We start from the raw sequence: 17,763 nt of genomic DNA on the forward strand, positions 1-17,763 counted from the left end.
GGTCTAGTTGAGGATAAGGGATGAGGACCAGGTGGGGACAGTGAGGTTAGATTGGAGGACTTAGGGGGGGAAGGCCATTGTAGGGGTGGACCCAGTCACAGGAGCTCAGGGGCACAGGGGCTCCTCAGGCAGACACCTAAATCCATAGGATAAGTAGTTAAGGCACTTATCACCTGAATCCATCAAGTCCTCACCTTGAGGAAGCTGCTGGATTTCCTGATGCTTGGGAAACCTGGCCAATATCAGTTAAATTTCAAAAGTTGGAAGAGAATGATGTTCGTCGCTTCATTACCATATCTGATCACCTGTCCACCTTCTCCTGTGCTGCACACCTCTAGTCATGTTTTAAATAATGAAAAGATCTCCTGTAGTTTTTCTATTTTGGAACACGGCAAGGCCTTGTAAAGGGTGCGGAGCAGATTTACTGGAATTGTACCAAGGATGAGGGCCATCAGCTAAGTGGAGAAACTAGAGAAACTAGAATTGTTTTCAGTAGAGCAGAGAAGCTTAAAGGGAGATTTAAGAGAGGCATTCAAAATTATGATAGGATTAAAATGGAGAACTGTTTCCACTAAATAATTCCTCAAAACCTACCTCCTTAACCAAGTGGTTTCTTGAAATTACCTTATGCAAGGAAGAGTCCCATGGGAGCTATCAGAGCTTGATAATCCTTCATGTATGGGCCTAGATAATGAGCATTAGCAAGGTATTTGACATAGAACTGCATCCCAGCTGAGCTTGAATAATCTGTCCTCATCAAGTGACTCCATATAATACACTTTTGATGGTATTCAAGAGAAGAAACATTGATTGATTTTTCCCCCCTCCTTAACCCAGGGATGCTCAGCCTAGTTTTAGCTTCTTGAGCATCATCAATTTACTCATTACAGACCTTGGAATCTTGGCGCATCTTGTGTGAAAATAATTTTAAGCCATTGGGAGCAACTGAATTGGAAGTGGCATCAGATGATGAGGGATCCATCTTCAAAAATAGCTTAACTTCCTCACTGAATGTGGAGCTGAGTTCTCTTCCTGGCCTCACTGCTCCTTATCTTTGTCACCTCCTCCATGTCAGCAACCCCCTAGATCTTTATGTTCCACCAATTCTCGACTCTTGAGCATCCCCTAGTTTTTATCGCTCCACCATTGCTGGCTGTGACTTCAGCTGCCTGGGCCCAAAGCTCTGATACTCCCTCACCAAACCTCTCTGTCTCTCCACCTCTATCTCAGCTCCTAAGAAGCTCATGGAACCTACCTCTTTGGCCAAATTCTTTGGTCACCTATCCCAACATCTGCTTTTGTGCCTCGATGTCAAATTTTGTTGGATAATGCTTCTCTGAAGCAGTTTAGATTGCTTTACTACATTAAGAGCATGTCATAAATTAAAGTAGTTGTTATTGGAGCCAGAAAATGCCTGTCAAATAAACAAGTAAAGGTGAACTGTATCCAATTAACCTACCCATGGTAAACTCGAGCAGCACAGGCACGTGGGATGTAGTTCTCACGCCCAGCATTGATGGACCTCACTCTCCACCAATCACCTTCTCTGGAAACAAAAAAGAGAGCTACATGAGTGGAGCATCCACTTTATGAAGCAAGTATTCAATACTATAATGTCGTTCTTGGCTCAATGGTAATGCAATCACCCCTAAGCCAGAATGTCATGAGTTCTAAGTCCCACTTTGTATCTTGAGCACATAATCTGGGCTGATACTTCAAGTGCAGCACTGAGGGAGTGCAATACTGTTGCAAGTGCCACCTTTTGGATGAGATGCATACAGAAATCAATGGACAGGAAAAGACTGTCAAGCTTGTAACAGCACGATTAGTCAACCATACCCACCAACATCCTAGGAATTCTTTATGAAGAAAAATTTAAAAAACAAGACCAATCAAGATATAAAAAGCTGAAAATTTGTTTTCCAATTGAAGATATAAAAATCTGAAAATTTGTTTTCCAATTGAAGCTCGTCTGGTAGACTAAATGGACCTTATGGGTAGAATCGTATGGCCTCATTGGCAGCGGGCATCATGGTGAGTGGGAGGGGAGAATTCGGTGTGAGGGACAGACATCAGTTTCATGCCAGCGTGAAATCACGATGGGTTCATCTGATGCTGTACACCATGGCGGAATGCAAATTGCAAGGTGTTGGAGGGGTGAGGTTGGGAGAGGGATCAAAGGTATCGGGGAAGGAGGGAGTACAGCTGCAGGAGGGTGTAATGGGGTAGAATGCTGCAAGTGGGGTGGTAGTTGTAAGGGGGAAGAAAGGTGTAATGGAGGGAGTTTGGAGGAGGGAAGGTGTCCTGGGCAGGGGCCGTGGAGGGAGGAAGGTGGAGGAGGGGGTAAGGGTGGAGGAGGGAGTAAGGGTGGGAGTCCAGGTGAACGTGCAAGATGGAGGGAATGGCGAGTGTGGGAAGGGACAGAGAGTGCTGGTAGGGTGGGAGAGTGAGGGTGCTTCGGTAAGGTTAGAAATGTGGTAAGGGTGGTTGGTGGGGACACGGAGGCAAACACAGACCCTGAGGTTGGGAAGGAGGAGGTCAGGGAGGTCAATGTCGATGGTGGGGAATGATTATCCAGGAGGTAGGGAACGTGCACGTTCACCTGGACATCCTGGAATGGCGAGGGCTTGGGTTGGTAGGTGACAGTGGGGAGGTGGAAGGTGATGCCAGGGGCGTCGACAGTGATGGGGGAAAGGACATGGATGACTTGGGGAGGAGAAAGGACAAGGGAGTTAATCAAGAACTTTACCCACAACCATGTTTGTCAAATTGAAAGTGAGCCAGACCTCGTGTTGGATGGACACAGGTGCTGCATGGGAGTGTGATCCCATGGTGGGTGGAGATGCAGATCAGCTCAGATGGACAACTGAAAGAGAACCCCAGAAGGCAGCACTGAAAATGCTCAGGACATTGAGATGAATGTGATGGATGGATGTTCCACATGCATGGGAGAATGCTTGCAGGAGGCTCCGAAAGACCCTGCCACACACACACACATATATCTCCCTCCAGAGTCACTTGTGGTCCGGCTGGCTGCTAATGGGGGAATGCAGTAGGAGGACTCGCGACGCCTGTCATTGAAGCTGAAAGACAACATTACACATTACTCAGTGAAAGTGAATATATTTTTAGATTATAAATTGACAAAATATTTTCACCCGTGCAACCACTTGTGATCAGAATTTCTTAACTTTTCTAGAACTACCACTTCTTCCAGATGCTGCTCTGACATCGGCAGCAGGGTGGAGACAGTCTGTGCAATGGTTAACCCTATTTCTCTCATGACTTCGGCATGCGTCCCCTGGAGAGCCGAGGCCTTGAGGTCCCTGGCTTGCTTTGGACCAGTGGGCCAGATGCTCCCTCTGCGGTGACAGAGGACGAGGCTGAGGGGGTCACAGGCAAAGGGGGCTCTGTGGGATAGAACAGCCTCTGAGATTCCTCAGTGGATGACCCAGGGGTGTCCAGCTGCCGTTCCTCCTCCCTTCAGGTGCCCAAGGGCCCCGCCTGACTCCTTGAGGAGAAGGAGCACCTGGGGTGATATTGAGGTGATCCATTTCGCTCTCGTGTTGTCATTGCAGGAACTCACCCATGGATACCGTGATGGAGTGCAGGTCAGCAGGAATCTTTGCGTTCTGTTGGACTAGGGTCTCATGGCATCAGCCATCTTTCCCCTGGAGACCTCCATACGTGCACATGTGGGCACCACTTCATCAGAGAATTTTTTTAAACTATTGTGAGACGCATTGTCTGGAATTTCCTGGAAAGTTTCTGTTTAACTCAGTATTAGAGAAGAGCCACGTCGATTATTCCCCTGGAAATTTGCACAGAACTGACTTATCTGAGAATTTCCTCAATCGTTTGTGCCACTTCTAAGATACACGTCCTGAAACCATCTGGACTGGGCTTCTTTTTAAAGTAATCCTTAGCAGGAAATGATGGCTAAATCATTTGCAAATACACACGCTTACATGGGTTGAGCAGTGTTCTCCTTTCCTCTGCACTCACGCTATCTACAATGACATTCTTCTGACAGCAGAATGAACCTGAGAGCCATAGATCAGAAGAGGCTGAGCAGAACATCCAACAATGATTATTTTTGCCAAGATACTTGTTGCCAATTGTAGGTCTTTTAACACTTCCTAATAGTTAACATGTTACCTAGGCAAATTAATTCAGATCTCCATTACAACTCTTCATTACAAATCAACTGAAGGAAGGAATTAACAAAGTACTTAAAGCAGAAATAACAACATTATGAATAAGATTGTAAAATAACAGGAGGAGGATTAAGCTGCTTAACTCCTCGAGCCTATTCCTCCATTCAGCTAGATCATGGCTGACCTGTATCTCAGCCCATACTGTTTAGCATAAGACCATATCTTAATTGCCTTATATCGGTTCTTCCAATCTGCTGCCATAACTTTGGAGGAAGATCACCAGAAACACCACTTACACTTATTTAGGATTTCCAGTAATCTACAACCCATCAAAGTAATGGTAACCAATGAAACCCTGAAGTAATTCACACCGAAATTTTCAACCACCTCTGATATACATGCTTGAGAGATGGTCCATTAGTCCCAGTAGAACCAATTTCATTGTGTAAATAAGGGAGGGGTTTGTTAGGTCTTTATCTTCATTTGAGCATTGCATCAAAAAAAAATCTTTCCCTAATTTAATCCTAAGCTTGTTGAGCAAATCAAATGTTCACATTGAAACTATAGCAACTTTTATAACTTCAACTACAATGTAGATTGTACAATATTCAGTGTCCTGAATATTATACAGGATGAATAGCAGGGGTTGATCTGGGAGGCTTTAAAATCAGCAAAAGGGCTCTAATGATCATTATCGTTGCTTTTTATTTTAGTCAGTCATGTCCGGAAACCCACGACCATTTTAAGACTCTCCAAATTTAAGTTACTGAGAAGTCTTTGCTGAGTTTACTGACTTTAGCTGAGGTGACAGAAGAGGTGCAGCATTGGCCTTAGTGTATCTAACTAGGATGATGAGAAAAATTGAGCAGTTTTCAACCTTGATCACTGTTGTGTTTTTGTAATGATATAAGGACACCCGTCACTCATAAGGGATTGAGTAAACATGTTGTTGGTTCAATTATTAAGACTAGGCACATGTGAACAGATATACAAGGATAAGAGCTGCAGAATTGCGTGTGTTTGCCCTGTTATCAAGCAAAAGTGAAACTAAAAATTGATCGCATGACACACTTAGTTTCTAGTGATGTCATGCTCCTATCTGTTCAAGATATATTACAATATACCCCTTTCTTTTTAAGGATACTTTATCCCTTTCCAAAAAGGTATAGCTATTTACAATACATGTACATGTTTGCTCGTAAGCCCAGATCTTGTAATGGTAACCTTGTCTGGAGATTTCTTTAATTACTTACTGACCTGTGGGATTGTCATTTTTGGATGTTGTTCCTGGTTGCATTTGGAATCTTGTCCTAGATGTCATAGGACTGTATGTTGGTTGAGGAGCTGGAATAGATCTGGTTTGTCCTTGGTTACACCTCACCATTGCACCTTTGTCAGTAGTGACTTCATAGGACCTTGGTTCTGAACAAATCCTTGTCACTTCGGCTGGTTGTCACATACCTTCTATCCTGTATGCAAACTTGTTTCCCCAACTGCAGACTTGACAGTTCTGTACCTGCATTTTTATCCTGCACGTTGGTCATCTTCTCTTGCAGTTTTAAAAGTTTCACTCAAGTTTCTGAGAGAGTAGAAAGGTAAGAGTAGGTTCATTTGTATGCACTGATCTGCTGAACATGAGCTCTGCCAGTGATGGAATAGTTGGACTTAAAGGTGTCACTCTCAGATGTAACATTGCCATGTGTAGATTTTGCTTGGCCTGTTTACATTTGAGAATTAGGGATTTCACCATGTGTATCATTCAGTCAGCTAGGCCATTAGATCTAGTGTAATGAGGTAAAGTGGTAGTGTAATCGATATTCCACTTCTCATACATATCCTGAAATTGCTTGCCAATAAAATTGTGGACTATTATCCGTAATGATCTCTCTAGGCATATGAAAAAAAACTGAAAATAGCACTTAGAGCATGTGCGACAGTTGTGCTGGACGTATTGTGCAAGTGTCGAATAATGATGTACTTGGTAAAGTAGTCGACAATGGCAATGAAGTCAGTGCTGTGAACGTGAATGAGGTCAAATGCAATTTTTGGTAGGAACTTCATGCGGAATCAGTGGTTCTTTGTGCTGGTTTGGCATATGCTCATAACATGCCTCTCATTTCTTGATGGCAACTTCAATGTATGGTTCATACCCAGCCAATAGACAGTTTCTCTCATGAGTCTCCTTTTTATCTATGCTTATGTATGAGTGATTAAGTTGTTAAAGGTTATCAGATCACAAAGATTCCAGTATGATGACCTTCCTGCCTTTAAAAATGACCCCTCAGGAGGTGCTTCACTCATCCCGGTAAGGCCAAAATGGTCTCACCTGTTCATGGACATGCTGAATTGAATCAGGCCATCCTTCACTGATGGTTTGTGGTGTGGAATCTTTCACTGGTTCTTGTAGCTGTTCAGCATTTGCGTTACACAAAATCAGCTAGGTCAATTGACAGACTTGCATTTCCTTGCAAGTGTAATGTTGCAGCTCCCTTGAAACTGCCAATTTTGTAGCAACATTCTGGATATTTTGATGTTAGGTTGTGAACTGAGGTGATAGGAGTAATTTCTAAAGTTGATCTGACTAATTCCATGGATTGTTACTAGTGTGAGGTCACGGCATGCTGGTGGACCTGCAATTGCTAGGCCTTTAGTTTCAACAATTAGAACATCTGGGACACCCAGGAGGATTGATTGTAGTTGCCTCCCAGCATTATGGATCCTGGACATGGAATTAGTGAACCTTTGTACGCTGAGAGTTTCACAGCAGTAGGTTTTGCCATGACTCTCCATGTCTGTGGATACGCATCTTTTATAATTTGCAAGGGTAGTATGTTGGCACTTGCCCCTGTGTCAACCACGGCCAATAACGAGTAGTTACCAACTTTTTTAGAGCAGATAATTTGAATCTTAGCAAACGCTTCAGATGGTCTATGCTCTACACGAGACTGACAGCGTGAAAATGTGTTCACTGCTCTTCGTCTTGTCGTGAATATCATAGTCATTTTCTGGTTTGTCCATCACCTCATGTATATGTTTCTGACGGGATACTGGATGATCATTCTTATTGCTTGAAGGTACCATTGTGTATGGTCTGGTTGGAACAGTGCATGATTTTTGTAGCTGCATCAGCTTTTGACCTGCACCTGCCAATGCCCCTTTCTGCCATATGGCTTGCAGTATTCCTTGGTGCATGCAGAAGGCACCATCTTCCACATGTCTTGCTAGGTTGCTTGTTCTAGTGAGTGCATCAACAATTGGGGTTGTACTTAGGACCTGTAGGCTTTGTCGACATACGAGGATCGCTTCATTCTTACATCCATCCTTGAGTAGCTCTTCGATGCTATACATTTTGAGCTTGTCTAGCAGATCTTTCTGGAATGCTTCCATGGGAGTGGACGCGGTCACCAACTCAATAATTTTGTCTGCTAGCTCTGCGTTTGAAAAATCACAGCTAGTACTCTTTTCGCTGCATCCATTGACGAAGTGGTCTATGGATTCTGTAGGCTGTTGTCAAAATGACATGAACTCTAGTCGATGAATATGGAAGTTTAACCTGATTCTGAACCAGTCTTCCAATGTAGTCCATATCTTTTGGAGATCCTTTAGCTCTTCTGCTGTTAATCCTGATATGTTCAGCCTGTCTAGACCTTCATTCCTAATTGCTAGGTGAATTTTTGTGGCTTTTTAGTCTGGTTCAGACACACCTGAATCAAGAAACCATGGCTTTGTACACTGTTTAAACATTTTGAATGCGGATAGTAGGTCAGCTGCATCGTAATTCAAACTGGGGAGCTTTGTGGACATTTTGACAATATCCCTTTGATTTCCCTTCTCTTGTAGTCCCTGAGATGAGTGTTGCTGTAGCCACATTTATGTGCTTTTCTGAAGCTCCGCCTGTTATAATCGCACTCTTCTCTAACCTGATTTTTATGATTGTTTTGTTTCGTTTCTCATTTTGTTTGACTCTCCCTCAATTGCTATAGATCTGACCGACACCCTGGCCACTCGCCTTTTCTGACTGAGCTAACCCAGTGCTGGTCCTCTCGATGTGCTATCCTACTCACCACAAGAAAGAAAGCTTATCAATCCTTTATTTGAGCTTTATGTCTTCAAAGCTTTCCTGTGTTGTCACCACACTGTGGCTTCAACATGCTCCGACACAGCAGCTTCCTTGCCATCTGACTTGAATGTCAAGCATTGTCTCATGCCATGTAGCATGATCTAAGACTGTTCACCATGTCAGACCTGTACTGAATCTTGATCCTACACTGAGCACCATTTCATTTAGAAGGAACCACTGCTGCACACCATGTAGTGTTTTTACAATTGTATAATGGCATCAGTCTCACATAAGGGATTGGATAAACACATTGTAGGTTCATTTATTAAAACTAGGCACATGCAAACAGATATACATGGATATGAAGCATGAAGACATTAGAGCTGCAGAATTGTGTGTGTGTGCCCTGTTATAATGCAAAAGTGAAACTAAAACTGGATTGCATGACATACTTCCTTTCTAGTGATGTCTTGTTCCTATCCCTTAAAGGCATATTATAACAATCACTCTCCAGTAAACCCTAATAGTAAGTGTGTGTGCACATGTGTTGGTTTGCATCTGTATGTATGGCTGTGTGTGAGCTTACATGAGCACATGAACATTGATGATAACAGCATTTGACAAGGGTTCATTTACTCCTCCATCATGGTCAAATAACTTGCAAGTACCCACTGATTAGACTCACTTGCATGAGGTTACAAAGTTTTTTACTGAGGCTGCACCCTGTGGTCTTTGTTGGTAGGGTTTTACTTACTCTGCTAAAATACGCAGCTTCTCCCCTATCCTGAAGATCGGTTGGCTTATTGTTGCAGGGGGGTAGTCATAGATTGTAACAAGCATATCATTGCTGTCTGCTGAAAAAGAGGGAAATATGGCTGAAAGTTGTGGCAAACTTGTAGTTCAAAATATCTTAAAGCAAGGAAAAATGTACATTTTTATAGTGCCTTCAATGACCTCAAGACATCCTAAAGCACTTTACAGCCAACGAATTTAGGAGTTAGCTATTCTTCATATAGCAAAGTTCCACAAACAACAATTAGATACATGAAAAGAAGGAAGAAAGAAAAACTTACATTGATATAGTGCATTACAGCCAATGAAGTACATTTGAAGTGTTGTAAAGTAACGATGGTGTGATGGATTACATGGGAGGCCGGATTCCCTGCTACCCTAGCTAAAGCATCAGGGGCTGCCAGCCCTACAGCACTTTGGGTCAGAGGCATGTGACACTGGATCAGTTTGAATCAGTGTTTGAGGTTGTTGACAGGTGCCACACTGGCAGGTCAAGGAGAGGGTGAGAGGGAGAAAAGGAGTTTGGGGGGGGTGGGGGGTGGTGGTGGTGGTTTGAGAGGCCATGGAAGGACAGCAACCTGGCAGGGGTGAGGTGAAACTTTGCAGGGGCACTTTGACCAGCCCAAGGGGACCCCCACCCTGCCCACCACCAGCCCACACAGGGAAACCTGCCAGACTGGCTGCTCGGCTGCTAATCATAAAATCCTAGTATTACTTGCCCACTTAAGGTCCTCAATTGGCCCACTGGCAGATGGATCGCTTGACGGCGTCCCCTTGTGCTGGCTGATCAGTTTTGGTGAGTGGGGGGGAGGGGGGTGGTGAGTTGGCATGGATGGGGCATGGGGAGTATGTGGTGTGGAGGAGTGGGCAAGGGTGTGTGAGGGTAGAGAATTGTTTTTGTTTTATTGACTTTACTGTGACTGAGATGACATCCCAGAGCACCAAGACAGGCCTTTCAAACAGCCCACCTCAGCACCTCCTGTGGCTGCCTCCAAACTCTTTCTTGAGGCAGACTGCCCAACTCCAGTTACCACATGCAGCTCCCACCCCACCACCGACCAAACCCGACCACCCTGGAACGAAAATTCCATCTTTGCAGACACTTTCTCTTGAGGCGGGCATGCCAAGCTGGAAAATTTCCCAACTCCTGCTACCCACCTCAAAGATGAAAATGCAGCCCCTAGAGCAGAAACCGGCAAGCTATTTCCTCTGGTGGGGGAATGGTGATCAAGGGGATTAGGATTAGAATAATGCTTTTTGGGAGTGGTATAATGAAGCACTTTTTCACACAGATGGGAAGGAAACTTTGTAATCCTCTCCCCCAAAAGGCTGAGGATCCTGAGCCAATAGAAATTTTCAAGACTGATATTGATAGATTTTTATTGGGTAAGACTACCAATGGGTCTGGATCCAAGAGAGTATTAGTGGTGGCCCGTGTGGCTCTCACTTTTGTTCCAGAAGTTTGTGGGTTCAAATTCAACTCCAGAGACTAGGGCATTGAATTGAGGCTGACACTCCAGGGCAGTAATGAGCAATTGCTGCATCAGCAGAGGGACTAGTTTTCATATTAAATGTCAAACCATAACCCCATCCGCTCTCTATGGTGGATGCAAAACATCCCATGGCAATATCTCAAAGAAGATCAGAGGAGTTATTTCTGATGTCCTGGTGAAAATTTATACCTCAATTAACATCACAAAAATAGATGACAAAAGCAAAATACTGCAGATGCTGGAAATACTCAGGTCAGTCAGCATCTTTGGAGAGAGAGAGAGGCACAGTTAACCTTTCAGGTTGATGACCTTTCATCAAAATTCAATACTTTGCTCAGAACAAAAACAGATCATTATCAAATTGCTGTTTGCGGGACCTGGTTTTGATGCCTCAGAAACCATTTTGAATGGCCTGTTTGAAGTGAGGAATTCATTGTGCAGAACTGCAAATGCAGATATGTTTCTTATCACTTTCTGGGGAAACATCCTTGCAAGTTACCATTGAGCAAGTTGCTGCCAAATGAATGGTTAGTGAGTTACAAAATTACCTCAGCCTCCAAAAATAACAACTTCCATTTGTATAGCATCTTCAATGTAATAAGAAATCACAAGGCGCTTCATAGGAGCATTATAAAACAAAATATGATAAAATAAAATATTTCTGAGTATCTAGTCATTTATTTTCCTCATCAGCATTAGTCATTCATCTATGGCATTGAGTGATATCTTACCGGTGAGGGGTTCCTGAAGACCTGGTTCCTTCTCAGGTTCGGACTTGATGGTATTCCCCATGTCTTAATCCTCACTATTTATATGTAAACACTGTGAGCAGAAAATTGAGATATTCTGAATAGGAAGCAAGAGTGCTGCCAATTGAAATAAGCTGGCACTTAACTGTACAGTCGCACTTTCACTTATGAAACCAGGTTTGTTTACCTGCCTGTATGGTACAGGGTACAAAATGGTTTGTAGCCTGGATGATGTAGTGGCTATGACACTGACATTGGGAACGTCCAGGCTAATGAAAAAACATAATAACATTGAATTGGTGTAGTAATTGTGGCTTTAAGGAATGTAGTTATTGTGGCTTTAAGACTTAATGTGTTGTATAGTATCAAGTAACAGTGTGAACGAATCAGTTCTAAGTGCAGGGAACCTTAGAGTGAGAGTTCTTCTTCTAGTTGTGGAGCTTGATGGAAGTATGTAACTGCTGCAGCAGCCTGTAAATAAAGCTTGATGTTTCTAATGAGAAACCTGTCCGGAAAATCAAGTCCATAACAAACTCGCGATAAAGGAGGGATTGGTCTGGCATTGTTCCTCATCCAACAACTGCAAGTATCTTGTTTAAACAGAAGGAAAGGAAATCATACTCATCAGTTATGCTGCAGAGTTCAAACAGAAGAAAGAGAAGTGCTGTTGTTTCAAGGTTAAAAAAAAAGGCCCCTACCCAAATGGCTGAAAAATCTCCTCGAGCACTCCCAACATTTAAAAAAATATAGGAGCTGCAGAGGCAAAACTAAAAAGAAGAAAAAACCTGCAGAATCACCCAGAAAAGGGAGAAAAAAATTGCTGCTCTGTTTTTTCGATCAGGAGCAAAGTTTTACAAAGTTTAAAAAAAAAAGCAGCCATGTTTGCTGCTGAGCCCGCCAAAACACAAAAGCGTGGGAATTGCAAAAACAGTACAGAAAAGCCGACAGCTGCAGAGACAACCCGAGTAAAACAAAAAGTGACTGCTCTTAAAGCAGCAATACATTTAAAGTGGTAAATACAAGAAAAATGGCTATGGACAGAAAATTAGAAAAGAACCAGAGGGGGAAACTTTTCAGAAGGCAACAAGAAACCCCAGAGAGGGGGCAACTCTGCTAAGGGCAACAGGAGACCCCAGAGAGAGGGCAACAGAAAATTAAACAGTTGAAAGAACAGTTGATTATTCAGCAACATGAAGAAATAAAGACTGTCTTAAACAGTAGAATGGAAGCACAGCAGAAGAAACTGGAAGAGGGCTCAGGGGAATCCCTGGTAATCGGAGAGGGCTCAGGGGAATCCCTGGTAATCGGAGAGGGCTCAGGGGAACCCCTGGTAATCGGAGAGGGCTCAGGGGAACCCCTGGTAATCGGAGAGGGCTCAGGGGAAGCCCTGGTAATCGGAGAGGGCTCAGGGGAAGCCCTGGTAATCGGAGAGGGCTCAGGGGAAGCCCTGGTAATCGGAGAGGGCTCAGGGGAAGCCCTGGTAATCGGAGAGAGCTCAGAGGAAGCCCTGGTAATCGGAGAGGGCTCAGGGGAAGCCCTGATAATTGGACAGGGCTCAGGAGAGGCACTGGTATTCGGAGAGGGCTACAGGAAGCCCTGGAAGTCGTTTATAGCTGGATACAGCCAGGAGACAGGAGTGTGGAGAAATCCAAGGCAGTGCCAGCTAAATGAAGCTAGCTGTCTAGCAAAGAGCTGAAGAATTAGCTGAATGAAGCTAAAGAGACATTGAAAAGAAAAGTCGTATAACTTTCCAATATGTGAGTGGTTACCTGATGTAATAATTTCTGTGACTGGACTCTTGTTGTACCATTTAGAAGTGGAGGTCCAGATCACCCACAAACACATGGATCATTTGAGAAGAAGGGAGAAGCCCCAACAAAATGATGTTCCACCTGTAACCATTGTAGAACCCATGGCCCCTGTTGAAATTGTTGATCAGGGATAGACATACATATCTCTCTGTCAAAGTAGATATTTATCTTTCAACTAAAATAGACGATCTGGTCATGATTTTATTGCTGTTGTGAGCACTTGCTGTATGAAAATTGGCTACTGCATTTTCTGCACTATAACAGTGATAGCATGTAAAAAGTAAAATGCCTGTAATGTAATTTGGGACATTCTTAGGTTATACAAGGTGCTGAACAAATGCAAATTGTTTCTTTCTCCTTTCCAGTCATTGATTTGGGAAAGGAAAATGTCATACTGTGCAGTAAGGATGTCCTTCAGATATTCAAGGTTAGGGCACGTTGCTGGGATTTTTGAAATGGTTTGGGGTCCAGGTCAGAGGTGAGTGGGCACGCTATTTGACACTGCTGCCTTCTGTGTTGGTTCCTTGCTTCAGTTCCAAGCTCAAGTCATTTTGAAAGAAGGCAGCTCCAGCTCAGATCGGCTACCCTCCAGTGACAGAGCCCTTCTGCTATACCTGATTGGATTCCGAGTCTACTTCATGGCCATTAATTGACTGAGGATTTGAAACTCCCAATGAGTGTGCTTAAAGTATGACACGCAGGGTCCGACCTGAGACTGGTCCCAATCCAGCCCTTTATTCTGTTTCCAGTGTTGCTGTTTCTGATCTGTGAGTGCTTGACACTAGCACTGAGTGCTTGTAGTGGACAAGTGTTCAGTTTTGCTTCACCCTGTTAAGTGTAAATGCTGAAAAAAGAGCTATAAAGGAATGTTCTTCCAGTTGAGGTTTTTGTAAGAAAGTATTTTAGAGAAGCAGGGATCAAAAATTGTCTTTACATTGTTTAGTTTTAACCTAGTGCATAGATCATATCATGTTGTGCAATAAACTCTGACTTGTGCAATTGCAAACTTACGTAAAGAACTTTCGAGATTGAACTTAACTGCACATTTGAGTGTGCTATACTTGAACTGTGAGTGTGCGATCTCTTGATATTCAGGGTACAGAGAGAGAACTGGGTTAAATACTGAACTCCCATTTACAGAATATGATTTCATATGCAGCCTAGACTTCACATCAGATTTCACTTAAATGTATAAAAGAAATGTTAGGCATTCATTTTCCTGATGTAGTTTTTGGACACTTCTGCATTTGAGATTTCTATCTTTAAACTATGACTCAGTGGTAGCCCTCGCATTAGAGTTAGAAGTTGTTGAATGGCCACTCTGGTTTCTTGAACGTGTAATTTAGGCTGATACTCCAGCGTGCACTGTCAGAACTGCTGTCATCTGAATCAGATGATAAATCAAGGACTTATCTGCCCTCACAGCTGAGCATAAAAGATCCTATGGTATTATTTTGAAGAGAGAGTTCTCTCCTCTCCTTGCCAATATTTATCCCTTCATCATCGTCAATAAAAATATATGATCGGTATTGCTGATGTGGGAGCTTGCTATATGTGCATAATGGCTGTTGTATTTCCTGCATTGCAACAGTGACTACACTTCTGAAATATATAGACTGTGAAGCACTTTGAGACATGCTGAGGTGGGACACAAATTCAAATCTTTCTTACAAAAGCAAAATACTGTGGATGCTGGAAATCTGAAATAAAAACAGAAAATGCTGGAAATACTCAATAGGTCTGGCAGCATCTTTGGAGAGAAAAAGAGAATCAACGTTTCATGTCAGTGATGCCATTGACCTGAAATTTTAATGATGTCACCAGACCAGCTGAGTATTTCCAGCATTTTCTGTTATTAAGTATTTCTTTCTTGTAAAAGAGTGCTTGAAGATGAGTATGTTAAAAGCAGTTTACAGAGAAAATAAAAACCTACTGTAAGAAAAGACCAAACTGAAAAACAATGTCAGTCCTTATTTTGAAACGAAAATTCAAGACAGTTTCCCAGCTGTAACTACTGTGCTATCAGATGGATCAGACTGAACCTTAAAATAGGGAAGTGGGGCTGAAGTGCTGACCAAAGTTTCCATCAGTCCAGCTCCGATAAAAACAGCACGGCATATGTGCAGACTGTGTGTGTCAGGCTTCAAAACCAACTGCATGCTTATTTTTATAAACTGTTTAAAATCAGAACCTTTTATTAACCTGTAGGTATATTTTCATTGCATTTTTGTTGTGAGTTTGCAGCTAGAAGAATTGAAATGGGATATTACAGGAAGTCAAAGTTGCAATGTTTCTCTTCTGTTTTTTTAAAACATTCATTTTAATTTTAGTTTTTGCTTTCTTGTTCCTTTTTTTAAAGTGATTTTTTGTGTCTAAAGGGCTAATGAATTATCCATCCTGAGGAGCAGGATATTTTTGATTTTGGACAACCAGTGTCAGTCTCCAGCACTCTAAGTTCTGGCACGCTGAGTGTTTGATGCAGGGCGAAGCTCTCCTTAGTCCGTCCCATCATAGATTTCCTCTGGTTTCTGTGTTAAAAGCCATTGTCCAGACCCTAGACTATCCATGAACAATGTGTTATAGGTGAAAAAAGGTCTTGTGGCATAGTGAGTAGCATCCTTGCCTCTGAGTCAGAAGCTCCAGATTCGGGTCCCACCCCAGGACTTGATGGCGAAGGAAGGTGCGTTCATAACATGGCCAAATATGTTCATTATCAACCTGAAAATCCTACCAACACATGCCAATGGCAGGTGGTAACAACAGGAGAGATTCTTGGTCAGCCATGTGATGGAAGGAAAGTTAGACCCTTGAGCATCATTGTCCATAGCTTCAGGTTACATTATGCATGTAAAAGTGCATGTTGTCACAACAACTCAGACTCCCTTAGTGATCTGTAACACACCATCATGACACATGGAAAAATGATGGAACTGAAAGACTACTAACTAACACTACGCCATGTCTCCCCCATATATCTTATGTTCACATCAGGATAATGTGTGACTTGGGAGGGAAGCTAGGAGGTGATGGTGTTACCATGAACTTGCTGCCTCTGTGCTTTGAGGTTGCGGCTTTGGGAGGTGCATTGGAAGGCAGCTTGATAAGCTGCAGTAATGTATCCTGTAGATCGTACATGGTGCATTGTGGTGGAGGGTGTGGATATTTAAGGTGGTGGATGGGATGTCAGTCAAGTGGACTACTTTACCCTGGATGGTGCCAAATGTCTTCAGTGTTGTTGAGTTACACCCATCCAAGCGAATGGGAAGTATTGTGCCATGCTTCTGACTTGTATAGAATCATAGAATGGTCACAGCGCAGAAGGAGGCCATTCAGCTTATTGTATCTGTACTGTCTCTCTGCAAGAGCAATGCACATAGTACCATTCACCTGCTTTTTCCCCATAGCCCTGAATTTTTTTCCTCTTCAGACATGTTTTTGTGTGCTTGTGTCCATGTGTACTGATGGGGTTGGTAGGGATGAGGCTTTTAAGCACACAAGTGAGCTAGAAATATAGGTAAATGTGTGTGGCCATTTCTAATGTGCATATAGTGATGAATGCAGGTGATTCATGCAGTTACATTCCATGTTGGGGTTTGCGAATGTGTTTATTTTTGGTTTCTGACTCTTCCTTAGTCTTTATCAGTGTGTTGCATCAGAGGTGCTTTAGGACTGTTCTTAACTATTCACACAAGGTCTGTCGCTCATGACACAAGTTCAAAGATGCTATGAGGTGATGTTACAAAGCCATAGCAGCAAATTTTGCCTCTTGGTGATTGGAGAGCAAGAATATCAGGAGGTTAAAGTTACAGTTATTGGAATGCACAAACTTCATTAAAGCCTCCCAAATGTTCCTCTTTTCTTCCCCTTCCCAGCAGTTTCCTTTCTCTCCTGGGGTACACATCAATGGATGAGTTTTTTCACATTTTAATTTTAACAAAATAAACAGAAAATTAACTTAATTCATTTGGGAAGCTTAATGGAGATCCTGAACATACCATTACATCATTCAAATGCATTACTTGCTAAATGCTATACGGTCACTTCACTGATCCCTGCTCCCAGAAGGTTAAGTAGTGATCAAGAGGAGTTTTTAAAATTATGCAAAGGTTTTAAAGGGTAAATAGTGAAATCTTATGTCCAGTATTCAGTTACTCAGTAACAAAGAAGCAAGGGATTATCTATTGGAAAAGGACGTGGGGGGGTAACTCTTTTGACACCGAGTTATTAGAGTAAAGAATATGTTACCAGGCATAACTATAAAGTCAAATCAATTACAACATTTAGAAGAGATTAACATTTAAATGCACAAAAAAATAGGGCTGTAGAATGTTTACATTAATAATAATGCAAATCATATCACAATATACTGCACTCAGATGAAATGTAACTATACATATATATATATATATATATATATATATGCTCATACTAATTCAGCAGTTTCATGCAGCTTTCCTGCATTATATTGAGGTTTACCACTTTGATTATCCATCCCTGGCCTTGCTATCACCATTGTTAATCTTAATTTACAGCCATCTTATATGCTCATATGAAATTCTCTTCTCTGCAATTTTAACACAGGTTTAGATTAGACCTCAGGGTGCAATTTCACCCCATCTCAGTCCATTTTCTTGGGAGGTGCACATCTGCCCCTTGAACTGATATGTACAACAGTTCTATTCAAAAACTCTACTATGCTCT

The 17,763-nt window shown here is 42.5% G+C and overlaps 2 protein-coding genes across 6 annotated transcripts in view; one reads left to right on the forward strand and one right to left on the reverse strand.

The window, feature by feature from the left end:
* Window positions 1-17,763, forward strand: part of tg (thyroglobulin) — a 463,025-nt gene that overhangs the window by 248,100 nt on the left and 197,162 nt on the right. The gene's annotated exons all lie outside the window — the stretch shown is intronic.
* The window catches only part of LOC121278924 (src-like-adapter), a 43,846-nt gene that overhangs the window by 12,516 nt on the left and 13,567 nt on the right, over window positions 1-17,763 (reverse strand). For 2 of the 5 annotated variants that reach the window (XM_041189474.1, XM_041189475.1), the window contains exons 2-4: window positions 11,234-11,324; window positions 8,972-9,071; window positions 1,460-1,546 (exon numbers count right to left, since the gene is read on the reverse strand). In XM_041189474.1, the coding sequence (XP_041045408.1) occupies window positions 1,460-1,546; window positions 8,972-9,071; window positions 11,234-11,294 (248 nt within the window). In that variant the 5' untranslated portion in view covers window positions 11,295-11,324. The remainder of the gene's footprint in view (window positions 1-1,459; window positions 1,547-8,971; window positions 9,072-11,233; window positions 11,325-17,763) is intronic. The other 3 variants (XM_041189476.1, XM_041189479.1, XM_041189478.1) reach the window with 3 other exon arrangements.

The sequence above is a fragment of the Carcharodon carcharias genome, chromosome 6, assembly GCF_017639515.1.
Source record: "Carcharodon carcharias isolate sCarCar2 chromosome 6, sCarCar2.pri, whole genome shotgun sequence".
NCBI classification, from domain to species: domain Eukaryota; kingdom Metazoa; phylum Chordata; class Chondrichthyes; order Lamniformes; family Lamnidae; genus Carcharodon; species Carcharodon carcharias.